This window comes from Mobula hypostoma, chromosome 1, assembly GCF_963921235.1.
Source record: "Mobula hypostoma chromosome 1, sMobHyp1.1, whole genome shotgun sequence".
NCBI classification, from domain to species: Eukaryota; Metazoa; Chordata; class Chondrichthyes; order Myliobatiformes; family Myliobatidae; genus Mobula; species Mobula hypostoma.
In genome coordinates this window covers 84,439,310-84,458,802 of record NC_086097.1, presented here as the reverse complement: position 1 = coordinate 84,458,802, position 19,493 = coordinate 84,439,310, and the positions used below count along the sequence as shown (strand labels likewise).

The window sequence follows — 19,493 nt, the reverse complement described above, 5'->3', positions numbered from 1 at the left end:
TTAAAATATTTGAATATTCTGTTTCTGCACCCTTTTACAGCAACGAGCTGTTACTAGCACAGCGCTATCTTCTTTAAGAAGAGTTTACCAAACCTCGGAGAAAATAAAATTCTGCTTTAAAAAAGGGTGACCTCTTATTCTTAAGTACTGACCCAAATTTTAGATTTTCCCCACAAGGAAACATCCTCTCCAAATCCATCTTGACAAAGCCCTTCAAGATCACTTGTTTCAATCCAGTACCCTTTCACTCTTTTGAATTCCAAAGGATGAATCAAGTCTGTCCAACCTTTTCTTACAGGACAACAATCCACTTCCGGTATCAATCTAGTAAACCTTTCTTGAACTCTTCCAATGCCTTAACATCCTCCTCTGAATGTGGAGACTATTACTGTATACAGACCACCTTACCAGTTCCTACACAATTGAACCATTCATTTCCCCAGAAATAACAACATCCTGCTAGATTTCCTAACTGCTGGATGTACTTGTGTACCAGTTTTTTGTAAATCATGCATTATGACACCCATCACTTTGCATTGCCCACCATTCAGATAATACAGTATTTGACTCTGCTGCTAAAAAGAACTGTTTCACATTTGCCTGACCTTTGCTCACTCACTTTATTCATCCAAGTCACTTTTAGCCTCATGTTTTCTTCACAACTTACTAGTCAGCGCCTTCACTCATTTATAGAAATTGTAAAGCATCGAGACCCAGCATTGAACCAGTTGTTATGCCCCGACAACCAGAAAAAGACCAATTAATGCCCACATCCTTTCCTGGTAGCCAGAAAATGCTTGATGTTCATTCCTAGAAAGCGTTCTTTCATAACTTCTGACCTCATCAAATACTTTCTGGAAATCCAAATATAAATTGATATACAAGATAAGCAACATTCCACAGTACATTTTCCACCAAAAGATTCCAATAACATTGACCTTTACAAGAAATTGATATACAACGTTTGTTAAGCTATCGGGGGACAATACCAGCCCAAAATGGAGTCTCAGCTCAACTGTCAGTTGTGCGGGGTGGGGTTACATACTACCCTATCTCAGGCTACAAGACAAAGTCAGACAGCATCATCACCAACAGCACATCCTGACAAAATCCAATGCATCTGAACCGCCAGTCACCTTTGTGGATGTAAGATCAGTCTCCGGAGTGTAACTTGTCGAAAGCATATGGCCCTGATGGTGTTTGTGGGTTGTGTCTTTAGGTGCTGTGCAGATCAGCTGACGGGAATATCTCCCTGCTTCAATCTGAGGTTCCCACCCACATTAAGAAGACCAAGATCATCCCAGTGCCCAAGAGAAGCATGGTAATGTCATTAATGACTACCATGCAATGGCTTTGACATGCCATCATGAAGTGCTTAACGAGGCTGGTCCTGCTACACGTTAACTCCAGCCTCCCAGACAACCTCTACCCACTGCAATTCACCTACTGACAAAATAGGTCTACACAGACACCACCTCCCTGGTCCTACACTCATCCCTTGAGCATCTAGACAGTAAAGATACCTATGCTGTACTATTAATTACTGACTGCTGCTTGCCTCCAGTACCATAGTTCCAAGCCAATTCACCTCCAAACCCCTGGACCTGGGTCTCATCACCAACCTTTGCCTCAGTAATGATAGGCAGCAACTCCTCTATTGTGATTATCCCCACAAGGCTGTATCCACAGCCCCCTACTCCACTCCCTATACACTTGCGATTGTGCGGCCAGATTCTGTGAGTTTGCAGATGAAGCCACCGCAGTGGGCCATATCTGAAATAATGATGAGTCAGAGTATACAAGAAGGAGATAGGGAGCCGAGTAGCATGGTATCATCACAAGAATATTTTCCTCAATGTCAGCAAAACAAAAGAACTGGTCATTGACTCCAGGACGGGGAACGGAGAGGGTTGAGAACCTCAAGTTCTAGGAGTGAACATCACCAACAGACTGCCCTAGTCCAAGAGTATTGACGCTACAGCCGAGAAAGCTCACCAGCGCCTCTACTTCCGCAGAAGTCTAAAGAGATGTGGCACATTACCTTTGACAGACCAATTTTTAATTGTTGCACCATAGAGAGCATCCTGTCTGGATGCTCAACAGCTTGATACGAGAACTGCTACGCACGTAACTGGAAGAAACCGCAGTGCTGTGCACATAGTTCAGTCTGTCATGGAAACCAGCCTCTCCTCCATTGACTCCATTTACACTTCTCACTGCCGTGTTAAAGCAGCCAAAATAATATCAAAAACCCTAGACAGTCTCTCTCCTCCCCTCTTCCACTGGGCAGAAGATAGAAAAATCCTGAAGGAGGCACACACCACCGGGCTGAAGGACAAGCTTCTATCTCACTGCCTTATTGAACAATAAGATGGACTCCTGACCTCACCATCTGCCTTGCACCTTCTGCCCTCTGTTATTGGACTTGCAAGACAAGTTCTCCACTGTACCTCAGTCTACGTGTCAACAACAAACCAGTTTAAATAAGCCAATCATCATTTCCCATTTTCTGCTTGGCCTCCTTTTTTCAATGAAGAAGTTTAATTTGCTACTTTCTAATCCAAGGGATCTTTAGCGGGATCTAAGGGATTGAGTAAATAAAGATCTATTCATGAACAATTCACTAGACACTTCACTTCAGACCACAGAACGAAGTCCATCTCGGCTAGAAGACTTATCAGCCCTCAGCTCCAACAGTTTGCTCAGAATCACTGCCATTCTGACTGTAATTTTGTTCAAGTTCCTCCTTCTCTTTCAGTTTCTGTTACCACTAACCTCTACAGCAAAGAATGGCAGGCAGCCACAGTTTAATTTACCTATTATCTCTTTGTTTTTTCAATTATTCTTTCTCCAAACCTGCTTTCCACAGGACCAACACTTACTCTGCTAACTCTCCTTTTTAAACATCTCTTACAATTTATCTCAATATTTTAGTTTGCCCTACTTTAGAATAATAATCCTACAATATGGAAACAAGCCCTTCACTTCATCAAGCCCCATGGTTCAATTTAATATCAGAGAACATATACAGTATACAACCTGAAATCCTTACTCTTCACAGACATCCACAAAACAGAAGAAAAAACCCCAAAGAATGAATGGCAGAAAATGTTAGAACCCCAAAGCCTCCCTCCCCCCCTCCCCAGACACAAGCAGCAGCAAAAGCATCAACCCCCCGCCCCGCACTTACTACAGCAAAAGCATCGACCCCCATTTACTACAGCAAAAGCATCGACCCCCCCATTTACTACAGGAAAAGCATCAACCCCCCCCATTTACTACAGCAAAAGCATCAACCCTCCATTTACTACAGGAAAAGCATTGACCCCCCCATTTACTACAGCAAAAGCATCGACCCCCCATTTACTACAGCAAAAGCATCGACCCTCCATTTACTACAGCAAAAGCATCGACCCCCCCATTTACTACAGCAAAAGTACCAACCCCTCCATTTACTACAGCAAAAGTATTGACCCCTCCATTTACTACAGAAGTATCAACCCCCCCAATTTACTACAGCAAAGCATCGACCCCCCCTCCTCGCCCCCTTGCTCCAGCAAAAGCATCGACCCCCTCCACCCACCATGCAACCAATACCAAAGCCCCCACCCCCTCCCCAGAGATCAAGATCTAGAGTCCATGAAAAACTACTGTCCATCCCAACACTTCAACATCTCAGATAGGCTCTCTCACTAGCGAGGAGAGAGAGAGAGATCGCTCCTGCGACAGACGAGAGGGAGACCACCAGCTCTCACCAATAATCAAACACACACCTACACTAATACTAATTAAACTCCTCTTTTTAAAAATTCTCCCCTGTACTCTGGTGCACCTCATTAATGTGGTGTTTTCATTTATTTTACTTCTGAATCTAATACCCTTTCTCACACACCTCACCATACACAACCGCAGGCAATGGCAGCCTTGCACATGTTGACTAAAGCAGTCTAGTTACCTTATCCCAAAATCCAACAAGCTGCACTCTAGTGTTCAACAGAAAAGCCACAACCATTCCCATATCGCCCATTAACCGTCAGAAACAGGGAAGCGAAGGCCCCCTGGCTATAACTTAAAATTTACACTGTTTCATTCCCAGTAACAAAGGTGTGCCAGGTATAACAATATAATCTGACAGGGGTTAAAAGATTAGAGGTCTTCAAAAGAAGGAGCAGAGGCAGTGGGAATGGATAATATTTTCATATGCAAATCAATTAGCCAATACTGCCGTCCGGCTGATTAGTAACCAGGATGATTGAATGTGGGACTCTGCAAACATTATCCTTAATTTGCAGTCTCCATGTACAGAAGTGAGCTCAAGTGTTCATATAGAGAAAATTATATTTAAGGCAAAAGACATTAGATTGCATTGACAGAATCAATCAATATAAATGAATGGATATCAATTTGGCATGTAAGTTTCTGGTATCAGGCTGCATCTGGGATGTTATGCCTGGTTTTGGTTAACTCATATAGTGGACGGGATAGTGGCCTTGGAAAAAATCCTGTGCCTGTGCCTGTCAGACCAAATTAAGGTCCTAATCTATTAAATGCAAACAAGGCTAGGAGATGATTAATCTTGCTGAACTATTAACCTGTTTGCTACGAATTATGAGCTCCAGTTTATTGGCTGATGTAGGTCTGTCCAAAAATAATTGAATGATTGACTAGACAGCAGTTATTGATAAACAGATTATTGAATTCAGGCAAGTGGGTCTGCCTTTGATAAACTCTGTCATATAGCCCACAGATATATTCACGAGCGATAACTGAATACTTGGACTGGGATACTGAACTAAATTGATAAATAGATTAGCCCAGTTTGAACAATTGAGGATACATGTGTGCTGACACACTGGATACAGTTAGTCCTGTAACTCAGCCATTCTCAACGGGGACCATATGGCCCCCTTGGGGGCCCTGGCACAGTTGAAGGGGGCCACCGACTGAAAACTGTGAGAAGGGGAGCCCCAAGGGTTTATGGGGGCCCTGGTAACTGAACCGATGAAATACCCAAGCAGCAACCTTCATTGGAGTCAATAGTTTCCCTCCTATTTATAATATCTTTCCAACACAGCATTTGAATTCGGCCCACCTGGTAAATTCATTGCTTAAACTCCTCCCACACAGCTTCACTTCAGAGTCAGTCGCGAATCAGACTGCACCAGGTCAACGTATTCAATGAAGGGTTCTCGCATCCATTATTGCCATATTTCATTCTCCGAAGATCAGCATGTCTTGCTAGGCCTTTTTTAGCCTAGTAACTTTAAAGTATATGTGTTTGGATATATTATATGTTAAGGTAGGTTTTCTTGGTATTAATAATAAATGATTTTCTGTCTATCTGTTCGTGTTGCACCCCTGTTTGAAAAGGGGGTCCTGAAACCTGAGAAGAGCTCCTAAGGGGGCTGTGGCCAAAACACAGCTGAGAATCACTGCTCTAACAGAACAGTGATGCTCCTCTATATATTGACCACTGTTGTGATGAATGCTTGGCTTACTTGCATCTTCAACAGGTCGTTAGAACTGTCCTTAACTGTGTCATTGATCACATCATGCAGGCAATAAGCATTACTACTGGTGACATTTGGTCCCTGTAATTTCTTGGAGTGATTCTAATAGCTTGCATTTAACTTAAAACAAAATACATGGGCCTCATTCACTATTCCAAACACAAGAAAATCTGCAGATGCTGGAAATCCAAGCAGCACACACAAAACACTGGAGGAACTCAGCAGGGCAGGCAGCATCTATGGAAAAGAGTAAACAGTTGACGTTTCCGGCCGAGAACCCTCATCAAGTCCTGAGTTCCTTCAGCATTTTGTGTGTGTCCCTCATTCCCTATTCCCTCATTCCATCCCTCACTTTGTTTTTGAACCATGTCCACTTTGGCGATGATCAAGGAAAATACTTACTGGGCAAATTTAATGGGAAAAAAAAACTTTTCCTTTATATAATGCTTTAATGTGCTGCCAGAAGCTTCAGGTTGTGTTTCACAATGAATTACAAAGTGCAGTGTATTCTGTATGAGAAAGTCAGATCTACAATATTTAATGTTCCATAAAACTGAAAAGCCAGATGAGGACATCCGCTGGCAGGGAGCATTGCTTTTCATATTTTTGTCTGCAAATGCAGTGAAGTAAAAATTAATGAAGACTTTAAAACATGTGCTATAAACAGACAAGTTTAATAGCCATCAATTCTCAAGACAAATTTGGACCATTCTGTTACTGACTTGGAATAAAACTAATTTTGATATTTGAAGATCCAAACATTTTAAAATATTGTAACTCATAAATTTCATTCCAATTGCCTTTGAAAAAAAATCTTGCACATATAACATTTCTCCTGGCAAATTGTCTTGGGGACTCTCCAACAACTTTTAAGAATAACTATCATAATTTTATCTTGGAATTATTCTTATTATTCAGCATTGCTTGGCATCTTTTGCCTGTTCTCTTTATTGCCCTCAGTGTCAAACGATCCAACAGAAACTACACAGCATCTAGGTTCAAGCCCTGCGGTTTCTTAATTAACTAATCTGGACAGGGATTACTCCAAACTCCTTACAAGTGGCCCCAAATCCAACTGGTATCAAGTAACTGGCTGCCAAGTGCACGACTGTTGAATTCAGACCATTGGACCAGCCTTTGTTAAACTCTGCTATATAGTCCACAGTGTGATAACTCGATACCCGACTACTTGAGAACAAGACATACTTTCAGATGGGAAGAAAGATTAACTTGGGCACCCTTGTTCATTGTTGGGCACTGTGAGGGTCCTTCATCCCCTTGGTATTAATCACCAAGATTCTAAACCTGGGTCTCAGTACCTCCCCCTGCAAGTAGATCCTCAACTTTCTCGTCAGGAGCCCAGAGACAGTTTGGATCAACGATAGCGTCTCCTCCTCGCTGACACACAAGCTTTCTCAAGTACACATGCTTAGCTCCTTGCTCTACCCTCTTTGCACGCATGACTGTGCTCAGCCAGACAGTTCAAGCAACCATCTGTAAAGTCTCAGGCGACGCCACTGATGCCAAATCTCAAATAAGGGGCCGTACAGAAATGAGATACATCAGCTGGTTGAGCTGCAACAACAACCTCACACTCGTCATCAGCAAGACCAAGGATTTGATTGTGAACTTCGGAAAGGGGAAAACTTGTCTTCACGGAGGGGGTCAGTGGTGGAAAGGGTGGGCCAGCTTAAGTTCCTGACTGTCATCATCTCAGAGGACCTCTCCTAAGCCCAATGCATCGATGCAATCACAAAGAAGGTACACCAGCAGTTCTGCTCCGTTAGGAACTTGAGGAGATTAGGTATGTCATCAAAGACTCTTGTCAATCTGATGAAGGGTCTCGGCCTGAAACGTCGACTGCACCTCTTCCTAGAGATGCTGCCTGGCCTGCTGCGTTCACCAGCAACTTTTATGTGTGTTGCATGACAGGCTGGTAGGGAGGCTCCAGTGCATGGGATCACAAGACGTTGCAGAGCCTTATAGACCCAGCCAGCTCCATCATGGGCATAACCCTCCCCATCGTCAAAGACATCATCATATGCCAGTTCCTCAGCGTCCATCATTGAGGGCCCTCCTCACTTGGGACCTGTCCTCTTCACACTACAAACAATAGGGAGGAGGACCTATGCTCAGAAACACCTGCTTTCCCTCCACCATCAGATTTCTGAATGGTCTATGAATCTATGAACACTATTATATTATCCCCTTTGTCATTTATAGCACTCTACTGCTGCTGCAAAACAAAATATTTCATGCCATCTCAGAGTGATAGTAAGACCCGATTCTGATTTGTCCTGGGTTTCCTCCCATGTTCCAAAATGTGTGTGGGTGAGGGTAACTGCTTACTGTAAGTTGTTACTGGAGTGTAGCGTAGATGAGTGGCAGGATCTGGGAGGAGTCGATGGGAATGTGTGCACAGTTAAATGGTTTAGGTTAGAATTTGCGTAAAAATAGTGTTTGTTGGTCCACCGACCTTTCTCACAGTCAGCAATTCCATCAACTTCTGTGTCGCCTGCAAACTTACCAATCAATCCAAATCATTAATGTATTACCAACTACAGAGGTCCAAGCACTGATCCTGATGGAACATTACCGATGTCCTGTCAGAATACCACATCTCTACCGTTACATTGTTTTCTATGGCCAAGCCAATTTTGAATTGAACCTACCAACTCACAGATCTTACTGGATCAGCCTACCATGAAAGATCTGGTCAAACTCTTTACTGAAGTCCACTGCCCTACACTCAATCACCTTCATCATCTTCTCACAAAACTCAGTCAAGCTTGCAAAACAGGGCCTCCCCTACACAAAGCTATGCTAACTATCCCTACTAAGTCTGTGCTTTTCCCAATGTGAGCAAATCCTGCTCATAAGAATTTTCCCCAATAATTTCCCTATTCCCACTATCAGGTTCACTGGTTCGTGTCTCCCGAAGATCCTTTCGTCTCAGTGTCTGAAGGTGACGTGCAGGCTGCCTTCAAGAGGGTGAATTCATCTGATCCAGATGGAGTACCTGGACGAGTACTGAAGACCTGTGCTGACCAACTGGCTGGTGTATTCACGGATATCTTCAACTACTTGCTCTGACAGTGTACGGTACCCACTTGCTTCAAGCAGGTTTCAATCGTACCGGTGCCGAAGAAGAGCGTGGTAACCTGTCTCAATGACATCATCCAGTGGCTCTTACATCCACAGTGATGAAGAGTTCTGAGAGGCTGGTGTTGAAGCATATCAGCTCCTGTCTGAGTGGCAACTTGTTTCCACTCCAATTTGCCTGCCAAAGCAACGAGTCTACTATCTCGCTGGCTCTTCACACAACCCTGGAACATCTGGACAGCGAAGATATGTACATCAGGTTGCTCTTTATCGACTACAGCTCAGCATTCAACACCATCATCCCCTCAAAACTAATCGGTAAACTCCAAGACCCAGGCCTCCATACCACCTTGTGCAATGAGATCCTGGATTTCCTCACTTGTAGACTGCAGTCAGTTTGGATTGGCAAAAACATCTCCTCCACAATCTCCATCAACACAGGAGCACGACAGGGATGTGTGCTTAGCCCCCTGCTCTACTCACCTTACACTTATGACTGTGTGGCTCAGTACAGCTGCAACACCACATATAAGTTTACTGATGACACCACTGTTCTGGGCTGTATCAAAAGATGTGATGAATCAGCATACAGGAGGGAAATTGAGTGGTGGTAATAACAACAACCTCTCATTGAATATCAATAAGACCAAGGAACTGTTTGTAGACAACAGAAGAGGGAACCCAGAGGTCCCTGAGCCAGTAATCATCGGAGGATCAGAGGAGGAGAGGGTCAGTAACTTTAAATTCCTGGGTGTCTCTATCTCAGAGGAGCTGCCCTGGACTCACCATATACAGTAAATACAATTGCAAACAAAGCATGCCAGCACCTCTACTTCTTCAGGAATTTGTGGAGATTTAGCATGTCATTAAAGACCTTGGCAAACTTCTATAGATGTGTGGTGGAAAGTGTGCTGACTGGCTGCATTATGGCCTGGTATGGGAACACCAATGCCTTTGAGTGAAAAATCCTACAAAAGTTTGTGGATTCAGTCCAGTACATCACAGGTAAAACCCTCCCAACCAGTGAGCACATCTACATGAAAGGTTGCCGTAGAAAAACAGCATCCATCATCAAAGATCCTCACCACCCAGACCATGCTCTTTTCTCTCTGCTGCCATCAAGTAGAAGGTACATGAGCCTCAGGACTTGCACCACTGGATTCAAGAACAGTTACAACCCCTCAACCATCAGGCTCTTGAACAAAAGGGGATAGCTACACTCATTAAGGACTCTTTTATCTCGTTATATATTGCTATTCATTTATATCTGTATTTGTATAGTTTGTTGTCCATTGATCCTGTTCACAGTTACTGTTCCATAGATTTACTAAGTATGCCCGCAGAAAAGAACCTCAGGGTTGAACGTGGTGACATGTACATATTCTGATAATAGATTTTACTTTGAACTTCGAATAAAGTCCTAGTTTGTTTCTGTTACCCTACTTAAACAAAGAAACAACATTGACTATTCTCTAGTCCTCTGGGAAGTCACCTGAAGCAAAATTTTCAGGCAAGATCCCACCAGTCCCCAGCTTTGCCTCCCTCAGTATCAGGGTATAGATCCCCTCAGCCCTTGGGGACATCCATCTTAATATTCATCAAAAGATCTAACACCACCCCCTTATGAATATCAACATTTCCTCACATATGAACATAGCACTAGCACCAGCACTCACTAACTCTCACTCTCATCCATGTCTATCTCCTTGAAACTCATTTAATACCTTTCTACTTCCTCTGGCTCTAGTAATAAATTCTGTACTTGGTCCTTGAGTAGTCCTACCCACTTCTGAGCCATCTAAATTGCAGTAGCATTTTCCTTAATCCTATTTGCCGAGGATATTCCTTTAGTACTCCTGAACTTTCCTGCTTCCTGTGTATTCCTCAAGGACCTTGTCTAAATTTCGATATTCTAAGCCTTGCATCAGTTTCCTTTTTCTTTCTGACTAAATTTACAACATTTCTTGTAATTAAATGTCCCTGAATGTTACTATCCCTATCTTTCATCTTTGCTGGAAAACGCTGAACCTGAATTCTAACCAGATGGTCTTCAAAAGACTCCAATATGTCAAATATAGATTTACCAAATAATGGGTGTTCCAAATCTACTCTACTCAGTTCCAATCTAATACTGTTGTAATCGTTGTGGTTGAGTGCTGGTGACCCTATGGATAGTGTAGTTGTCGATAGGGTTTTCGTGGCAAAGTATGGAAGTAGATTGCCAGGCCCTTCTTCTGCACAAATGCTTCTGCTGTCCAGGTTGGGACCTGGCTGGATTCAAACTCAAGACCATCCACATCAAAGTCCAGTGCTAATGCCACTGCACCACCAGCCAGCCCAAATGTTATAATTAGTCCTCCCAATTTAACAATGTCTGCTATATATTTATTCATAACTATCTTACAACTTAAGAGTTATGAGCATTGTTGCCAAAACATTTCCCCACTGAATCTCCAGTCACCTGGCCAGGCTCATTTCCAAATACACGGTCTAGAATGGCCCCTTTCTTGGTTGGAGAATCGATATGCTGTTTCAAGAAGTCCTCCTGAACGTATCCTACAAATTCTGCCTCAACTAAACCACTGATTGTCTAATCTAGTGAATATCCCTCTATAATAACCCTGTTGCGTTATCTGTTGCTATATCTCCCTCTAGCACAGGGGTCCCCAACCTTTTTTGCACCGCGGACCGGTTTATTACTGACAATATTCTTGCGGACCGGCCGACCTGGGGGCGGAGGAGGGGGGGGTGGTAGGGTTGCCAACGGACAACAGTAGCAGTCAAATACTTGTGTTTACCCCGAGAAAAACTACCATGACCATGAAGCCTTGTGCGAGCACCTGTGTGCGTACGCGTGAGTACGTGCCGATTTTTTTTCTACAAATAGTTTTTGGCGATTCTGTTCGGTGAAACTACACTGTACATATATTATTTCTACTTTATATAGGCTGTGTATTTATCATATCATTCCTGCTTTTACTATATGTTAGTGTTATTTTAGGTTTTATGAGTTATTTGGTATGATTTGTTAGGTTATTTTTTAGGTCTGGGAACGCTCAAAAAATTTTCCTATTTAAATTAATGGTAATTGCTTCTGCGCTTTACGCCATTTTGGCACAAAAGGTTTCATAGGAACGCTCTACCTTAGCGGGGGAAATACGGGACAAGGGCGGTCCCATATGGAACAAACCAATTTAGCCCAATATATGGGATGTCCCGGCTAATACAGGACAGTTGGCAACCCTGGGAGAGGGGTGGTGTTGATCACGACTGGAATATAGGTGATAGGTCAACTATAAGTCACTTATAAGTGGCTAATGCACTCAATTTCATTTTTAAAAGGGTTTATCTAATGAATTTAATATTAAACACACAGCGCATATTTTCCTCGTATGAATATAGTGATAAGTCAATTATAAGTCACTTATAAGTCAATAGCATCATAACATTTTAAGTAACATTTGGATATTAAACACACAGCGTATATTTTCCTTGTATGAACATATAGAATCATTGCAACACACCAATATCGCTGAGTCAGTGGGAGCCCTGGGCTTGTTTTCCTGCAACAAGACGGTGCCATTGAGGGGTGATGGGAGCCAACGATACTCGAAGGGGGTTCCTTATGTCCAGTCTCTTCCGTAATTTTGTTTTCATTGCATTCATTGCAGAAAACCCCGCTTCGCAGAGATATGTTGGAAATGGAAGCAATGTTTTCAGTGCTTTCGTTGTTATCTCAGGATATTTAGCCTTGACTTTGATCCAGAATGCCGGCAGAGATGTTATATCAAGCATACTTTTCAGCCTACCGTCATTTGCAAGCTCAAGGAGTTGATCTTCTTCCCGCACTGACATGGATGACGCGTGGGTAATGACCTCGCGTGCGTTCAAGCTCAACAGTGGGCGTGACAGGGAATGAGGAAAGATGCAGCTGACTCATATCACCAAATCATATCGTTTCCTTGTGGCCCGGTAGCACATGCTTTGAGGCCCGGTGGTTGGGGACCACTGCTCTAGCAATTGAAAAGTCTACAACAAAACCCTAATACAGCAATGGCACCTTTCTTATCCCTGACTTCTACCCACATCGCTTCAGTGGACGAATCCTCCTGGATGTTTTCTCTAAATGCAAATGGGAAATAATCTCTGGTTGTTAGTGCAACTCCACCTCTTCTACATCCTCTTCTATTTCATCTGAAACATCTAAACATTGGAACAGCCACACTGCAACATGTTCTCTCTCCCACGTCCATCAACTCCACTCGAGTTCTCCTAATCCCCATCCACATCAGCAGTAATTCATGGATGATAAATTGATTCAAGTATGAAAAGAGGCAACAAAACTAATATTGTAAGTATTTTCAGTGATGTCTGTGGTGTCAATGAACAAATTACAAAAATGGCAAGCAATGAATCAGGTACTGAGTAAAGGAGAGAGGATATCTACAGAATCAAGGACATTCAGCAAGTGAAGCAGCAACAGTTGAGAAACAGAATCAATGCTACAGATTGGTGACCTATCATCAGAATGCTCATAAAATTAGAGTACTAACTTTATTTTTCTCCTGTTGAGTACCCTTCTACTTTTAACTTTAGATTTCCAACATCTGTATTTTTTTTTTGTTTGCTTTTGAGGATTTTGAGGCTGATGGAATGATATGCTTATTATAAAACAGAAAATGTTGGAAATATTCAGAGCCTCTGGTAGGAGAAGCAGAGCTAACTTCTTAGGTCAAAGGCCCTTCACAAGACCTGGAAAGGAGACAAAGAAGCCCCTTCAGCTGCAAGGAAGGAGAGATGGCTCTGGTGGACTTAAACCTTGGTGACCATGAGAATAAACAGTAAACAAGGCTATTTGGTCAAAGAGTGAATGGGTGCATTTAGAAAGTGAAAACGTAGAAATAAGAATGTATGATTTGCAAAATGCAGAGAGGAGAGACAGGGCTTGAAGGTCAGGCTGGACACATCCTCCACACCCAGCAAAAAAAAACAAGAGATTTTATTAGTTGGAATGCCTGTTCCCATTCAATTAATATCTAGCTGGATTACATTATACACCATGCTAATGTTGAAGTGCACAAGTTGGTGGTTGGTCACTGTTACTGTACTGGCTTCAGGTGTAATGATTGACCATTACATAGTTACCCACCTCCTTCCTTCACTCCTAAGCATCCTTTCAACTCGTGCAGCGAAATGGTTTTGTCCTCATTCAAGTCACAGTAATCGGTGAATTTCCTTCCACATTTCTTTGGCTTGGCCTTCTTCCTCAAGAAGCGCTTAAACGGCTTCATTTCCTTCTTGTGGATATTGTTGCTGCCATTCTTATCCAGCTGACCAAAGTACCAGTGCACAACCCGCTCCTCCAGCGTGTGGCTTGGATCGGGCTCAGGAAACCTGCATCAACAAACACAAAGGCCCTGTCAGTTGTAGGTGGGGGCCAGCACAATGAATAGATGCGGCTGGAGAAAACGGTTGGATTTATATGGTTTCATCTTCAGTAACACAGACAGAACAGCAGAAATTTAGTGGTACATTGGTACTGAATGCATTTGGTAATCAATGCTCAAGAAATAAAGCTGCCTAGAGCATAGAACATAGAGCAGTGCAGAACAGTACAGGACCTTCAGCCCATGATGTTGTGATGACCTTTTAATCTACTCCATGATCAATCTAACCCTTCCCTCTCACGTAGCCCGTATCCACTATTCTTCTTTCATCCACACACTTATCCAAGAGTCTCCTAAATGCCCGTAATGTATCAGCCTCAAACACCAACCCAGCAGTGTGCTGCAGACAATGACCACTCTCTGTACAAAACCACCTACCTCTGACGTCTCCCCTAAACCTTCCCCCACCCGCCTTATCAGGATGTCGGCTGGAATTAGTCTATCTATGCCTCTTATAATTTTATACATCTCTGTCAAGTGGAAGAGAATGAAAGGGAATTCCCTTTCAAAGAGAAAAGCCCCAATTCACTCAACCTTTCATCATAAGACATATTCTTTAATCCTGGTAAATCTCCTCTACCAGCTCTCTAATGCTTCCACATCCTTTCTTTTATGAGAGGACCAGGACTGAACAGAACACTCCACATGTGGTCTAACCAGAGCTTTACGGAGTTACATTACCTTGTGGCTGTTGAACTCAATCCAATGACTTAACCACCCTATCAACCTGCAAGAGGACTTCAAGGGATAGTTGTCTGGAGGAAGACCCGGGTGGTTTATTTTCCATTAACCAGATACAATGATCTGTGAAAAGACCTGGCTTATATTAAAGCTTTCAGACACCCAGAAGTCATGAATGGATGAAGGACACCCTCCTGCAGGAGGAATCACAAATCTCTAATGAATTTAAGGATATGAGGTAATCCAATGCATTTAACTGCCAATAAAGTGAAGTTTAGTCACTAATTGTTTATGGGAGGGAGAATAAACAGCCCATTTGTTCACATTCAGATCTCATGAGTAGCAGTCCATTAAATGTCAAACTGATCGTTTTTAGCTGGTGTTGGCTCAGGGATAAACACTAGCCTAAGCACATGGGCAGTGCAGTTGGACTTTTACTACCTACTGGAGCAGGCAAATGCACCCTTGCACTCAACCTACTTAAACTGAGATGGACAATAGATATCAGATGAGCGACAAGCATGAAATTTGTCTAAGCTCATGGTACTACAAACCTGTCCTTTTTACATCGTTTGTACATAGTTGTGGAAAGTCAGCAATCCTGATATTGGGAAGAGAGCATGCACACAGATCAGACAAGGAGATAATCCTGGAAATTCAACTTCATATTTCTGAAGGGCTTGGGGGGCAGACAAAGACAATGGTCCACAATGGAGATACAGGACACGGTAGATGTTGGACACCTGGAGCAACACACACAAAACACTGGACAAACTCAGTGTTGACTCAACTCCAGTTTTAGTCCAATCCTAATGAGGGGTCTTGGCCTGAAACGTCAACTGTTCATTTCCCTCCAGAGAGGTTGCCTGACCTGCTAAGTTCCTCCGCGCATTTTCTGTGTGCTGCTCGTGGTCCACAATGATACGGCCGATGTATGAATGCATCACTCGAGGGAATCATTAGATTCTAAGGGCTGCAGATTCTGTAGACAGGTACTCAGAAATGCATATTAACTAAAGCATGATTTTAGCTGATCTGATGCCAGATAAACAAATGTTTGCATATCTTTGAGTGAATTGGCAGTTCCTCAAAACGAGTACCTCAGGGAAGCAGAACTCAAGCTTGCCTGAACCTTGAGCTTATTTATCTTCTCCATCATTGTTCCATGGTAATCTGCCAACCTCGTTGACTGCGCCTTTCCTGAGAGTAGGGTGCTGTCGGGTGGAAAGCTGTCTCACACCAGCGAGCCCAGAGACAGCACACGTTTCCATGTTACTGGCATGAAGTCACACCGGGAACATAGAAGGCTCTACGGAAAAATATTTCACCTCCTCATCCACTCTATTGGTGAATTCAACTATTTCTGGCCAGCCACTCTTACTTATCTGTGCACCCCTCCCTCCCCCGAATGAAATATAATTTCATCATATCTACCACAATTCATGTCAAATCCTTCTCACTCATGATCACTGGCCCTTGGCTCATTAAGTTTTCTTAGCAGTGTTCAGATCTCCTTCCCCTCATCTCCACAAGACCATGAAATATAGGAGCAGAATTAGGCCATTTGGCCCATGAAGTCTGTTCTGCTATTCAATCATGGCTGATCATTTTATTCCCCTCCTCAGTCCCACTCCCCAGCCTTCTTCCCGTAACCTTTGATGCCGTGGCCAATCAAGAACTTATCAATCTGGACCTTAAGTACACCCAATGACTTGGCCTCCATAGCTGCTATGGTAAGAAATTCCACAAATACACCACTCTCTGGTTAAAGACATTTCTCTGCATCTCTGTTTTAAATGGATGCCCCTCTATCCTGAGGCTGTGCCTTCCTGTCCTGGACTCCACGACAATGGGAAACATCCTTTCCACATCTACTCTATCTAGCCCTTTCAACATTCAAAAGGTTTCAATGAGATCCCTCATCATCCTTTTAATTCCAGTAAGTACAGACCCAGAGCCATCAAACGTTCATAGAAACATAGACATAGAAACATAGAAAATAGGTGCAGGAGTAGGCCATTCGGCCCTTCGAGCCTGCACCGCCATTTATTATGATCATGGCTGATCATCCAACTCAGAACCCAGCCTTCCCTCCATACCCCCTGACCCCTGTAGCCACAAGGGCCATATCTAACTTCCTTTTAAACATAGCTAATGAACTGGCCTCAACAGTTTGCTGTGGCAGAGAATTCCACAGATTCACCACTCTCTGTGTGAAGAAGTTTTTCCTAACCTCGGTCCTAAAAGGCTTCCCCTCTATCCTCAAACTGTGACCCCTCGTTCTAGACCTCCCCAACATCGGGAACAATCTTCCCGCATCTAGCCTGTCCAATCCCTTTAGGATCTTATACGTTTCAATCAGATCCCCCCTCAATCTTCTAAATTCCAACGAGTACAAGCCCAGTTCATCCAGTCTTTCTTCATATGAAAGACCTGCCATCCCAGGAATCAATCTGGTGAACCTTCTTTGTACTCCCTCTATGGCAAAGATGTCTTTCCTCAGATTAGGGGACCAAAACTGCACACAATACTCCAGGTGTGGTCTCACCAAGGCCTTGTACAACTGCAGTAGTACCTCCCTGCTCCTGTACTCGAATCCTCTCGCTATAAATGCCAGCATACCGTTCGCCTTTTTCACCGCCTGCTGTACCTGCATGCCCACTTTCAATGACTGGTGTATAATGACACCCAGGTCTCGTTGCACCTCCCCTTTTCCTAATCGGCCACCATTCAGATAATAATCTGTTTTCCTATTTTTGCCACCAAAGTGGATAACTTCACATTTATCCACATTAAATTGCATCTGCCATGAGTTTGCCCACTCACCCAACCTATCCAAGTCACCCTGCATCCTCTTAGCATCCTCCTCACTGCTAACACTGCCACCCAGCTTCGTGTCATCCGCAAACTTGGAGATGCTGCATTTAATTCCCTCATCCAAGTCATTAATAAATATTGTAAACAACTGGGGTCCCAGCACTGAGCCTTGCGGTACCCCACTAGTCACCGCCTGCCATTCTGAAAAGGTCCCGTTTATTCCCACTCTTTGCTTCCTGTCTGCTAACCAATTCTCCACCCACACCAATACCTTACCCCCAATACCGTGTGCTTTAAGTTTGCACACTAATCTCCTGTGTGGGACCTTGTCAAAAGCCTTTTGAAAATCCAAATATACCACATCCACTGGTTCTCCCCTATCCACTCTACTAGTTACATCCTCAAAAAATTCTATGAGATTCGTCAGACATGATTTTCCTTTCACAAATCCATGCTGACTTTGTCCGATCATTTCACTGCTTTCCAAATGTGCTGTTATCACATCCTTGATAACTGACTCCAGCAGTTTCCCCACCACCGACGTTAGGCTAACCGGCCTATAATTCCCCGGTTTCTCTCTCCCTCCTTTTTTAAAAAGTGGGGTTACATTAGCCACCCTCCAATCCTCAGGAACTAGTCCAGAATCTAACGAGTTTTGAAAAATTATCACTAATGCATCCACTATTTCTTGGGCCACTTCCTTAAGCACTCTGGGATGCAGACCATCTGGCCCTGGGGATTTATCTGCCTTCAATCCCTTCAATTTACCTAACACCACTTCCCTACTAACATGTATTTCGCTCAGTTCCTCCATCTCACTGGACCCTCTGTCCCTTACTATTTCTGGAAGATTATTTATGTCCTCCTTAGTAAAGACAGAACCAAAGTAATTATTCAATTGGTCTGCCATGTCCTTGCTCCCCATAATCAATTCACCTGTTTCTGTTTGCAGGGGACCTACATTTGTCTTTATCAGTCTTTTCCTTTTTACATATCTATAAAAGCTTTTACAGTCCATTTTTATGTTCTCTGCCAGTTTTCTCTCATAATCTTTTTTCCCCTTCCTAATTAAGCCCTTTGTCCTCCTCTGCTGAACTCTGAATTTCTCCCAGTCCTCAGGTGAGCCACTTTCTCTGGCTAATTTGTATGCTACTTCTTTGGAATTGATACTATCCCTAATTTCTCTTGTCAGCCACGGGTGCACTACCTTCCTTGATTTATTCTTTTGCCAAACTGGGATGAACAATTGTTGTAGTTCATCCATGCAACCTTTAAATGCCTGCCATTGCATATCCACCGTCAATCCTTGAAGTGTCATTTGCCAGTCTATCTTAGCTAATTCACGTCTCATACCTTCAAAGTTACCCCTCTTTAAGTTCAGAACCTTTGTTTCTGAATTAACTACGTCACTCTCCATGTTAATGAAGAATTCCACCATATTATGGTCACTCTTACCCAAGGGGCCTCTCACGACAAGATCGCTAATTAACCCTTCCTCATTGCTCAAAACCCAGTCCAGAATAGCCTGCTCTCTAGTCGGTTCCTCGACATGTTGGTTCAAAAAACCATCCCGCATACATTCCAAGAAATCCTCTTCCTCAGCACCTTTACCAATTTGGTTCACCCAGTCTACATGTAGATTGAAGTCACCCATTATAACTGCTGTTCCTTTATTGCACACATTTCTAATTTCCTGTTTAATACCATCTCCGACCTCACTACTACTGTAAGGTGGCCTGTACACAACTCCCACCAGCGTCTTCTGCCCCTTAGTGTTACGCAGCTCTACCCATATCGATTCCACATCTTCCCGGCTTATGTCCTTCCTTTCTATTGCGTTAATCTCTTTTTTAACCAGCAACACCACTCCACCTCCCCTTCCTTCATGTCTATCCCTCCTGAATATTGAATATCCCTGAACGTTGAGCTCCCATCC

The 19,493-nt window shown here is 43.2% G+C and overlaps 1 protein-coding gene across 3 annotated transcripts in view; it reads right to left on the bottom strand.

Moving 5' to 3' along the window:
• The window catches only part of smoc1 (SPARC related modular calcium binding 1), a 248,922-nt gene that overhangs the window by 20,211 nt on the left and 209,218 nt on the right, over positions 1-19,493 (bottom strand). For all 3 annotated transcript variants that reach the window (XM_063052100.1, XM_063052091.1, XM_063052109.1), the window contains exon 11: positions 13,762-14,006. In XM_063052100.1, coding sequence (XP_062908170.1) covers positions 13,762-14,006 — 245 coding nt within the window. The remainder of the gene's footprint in view (positions 1-13,761; positions 14,007-19,493) is intronic.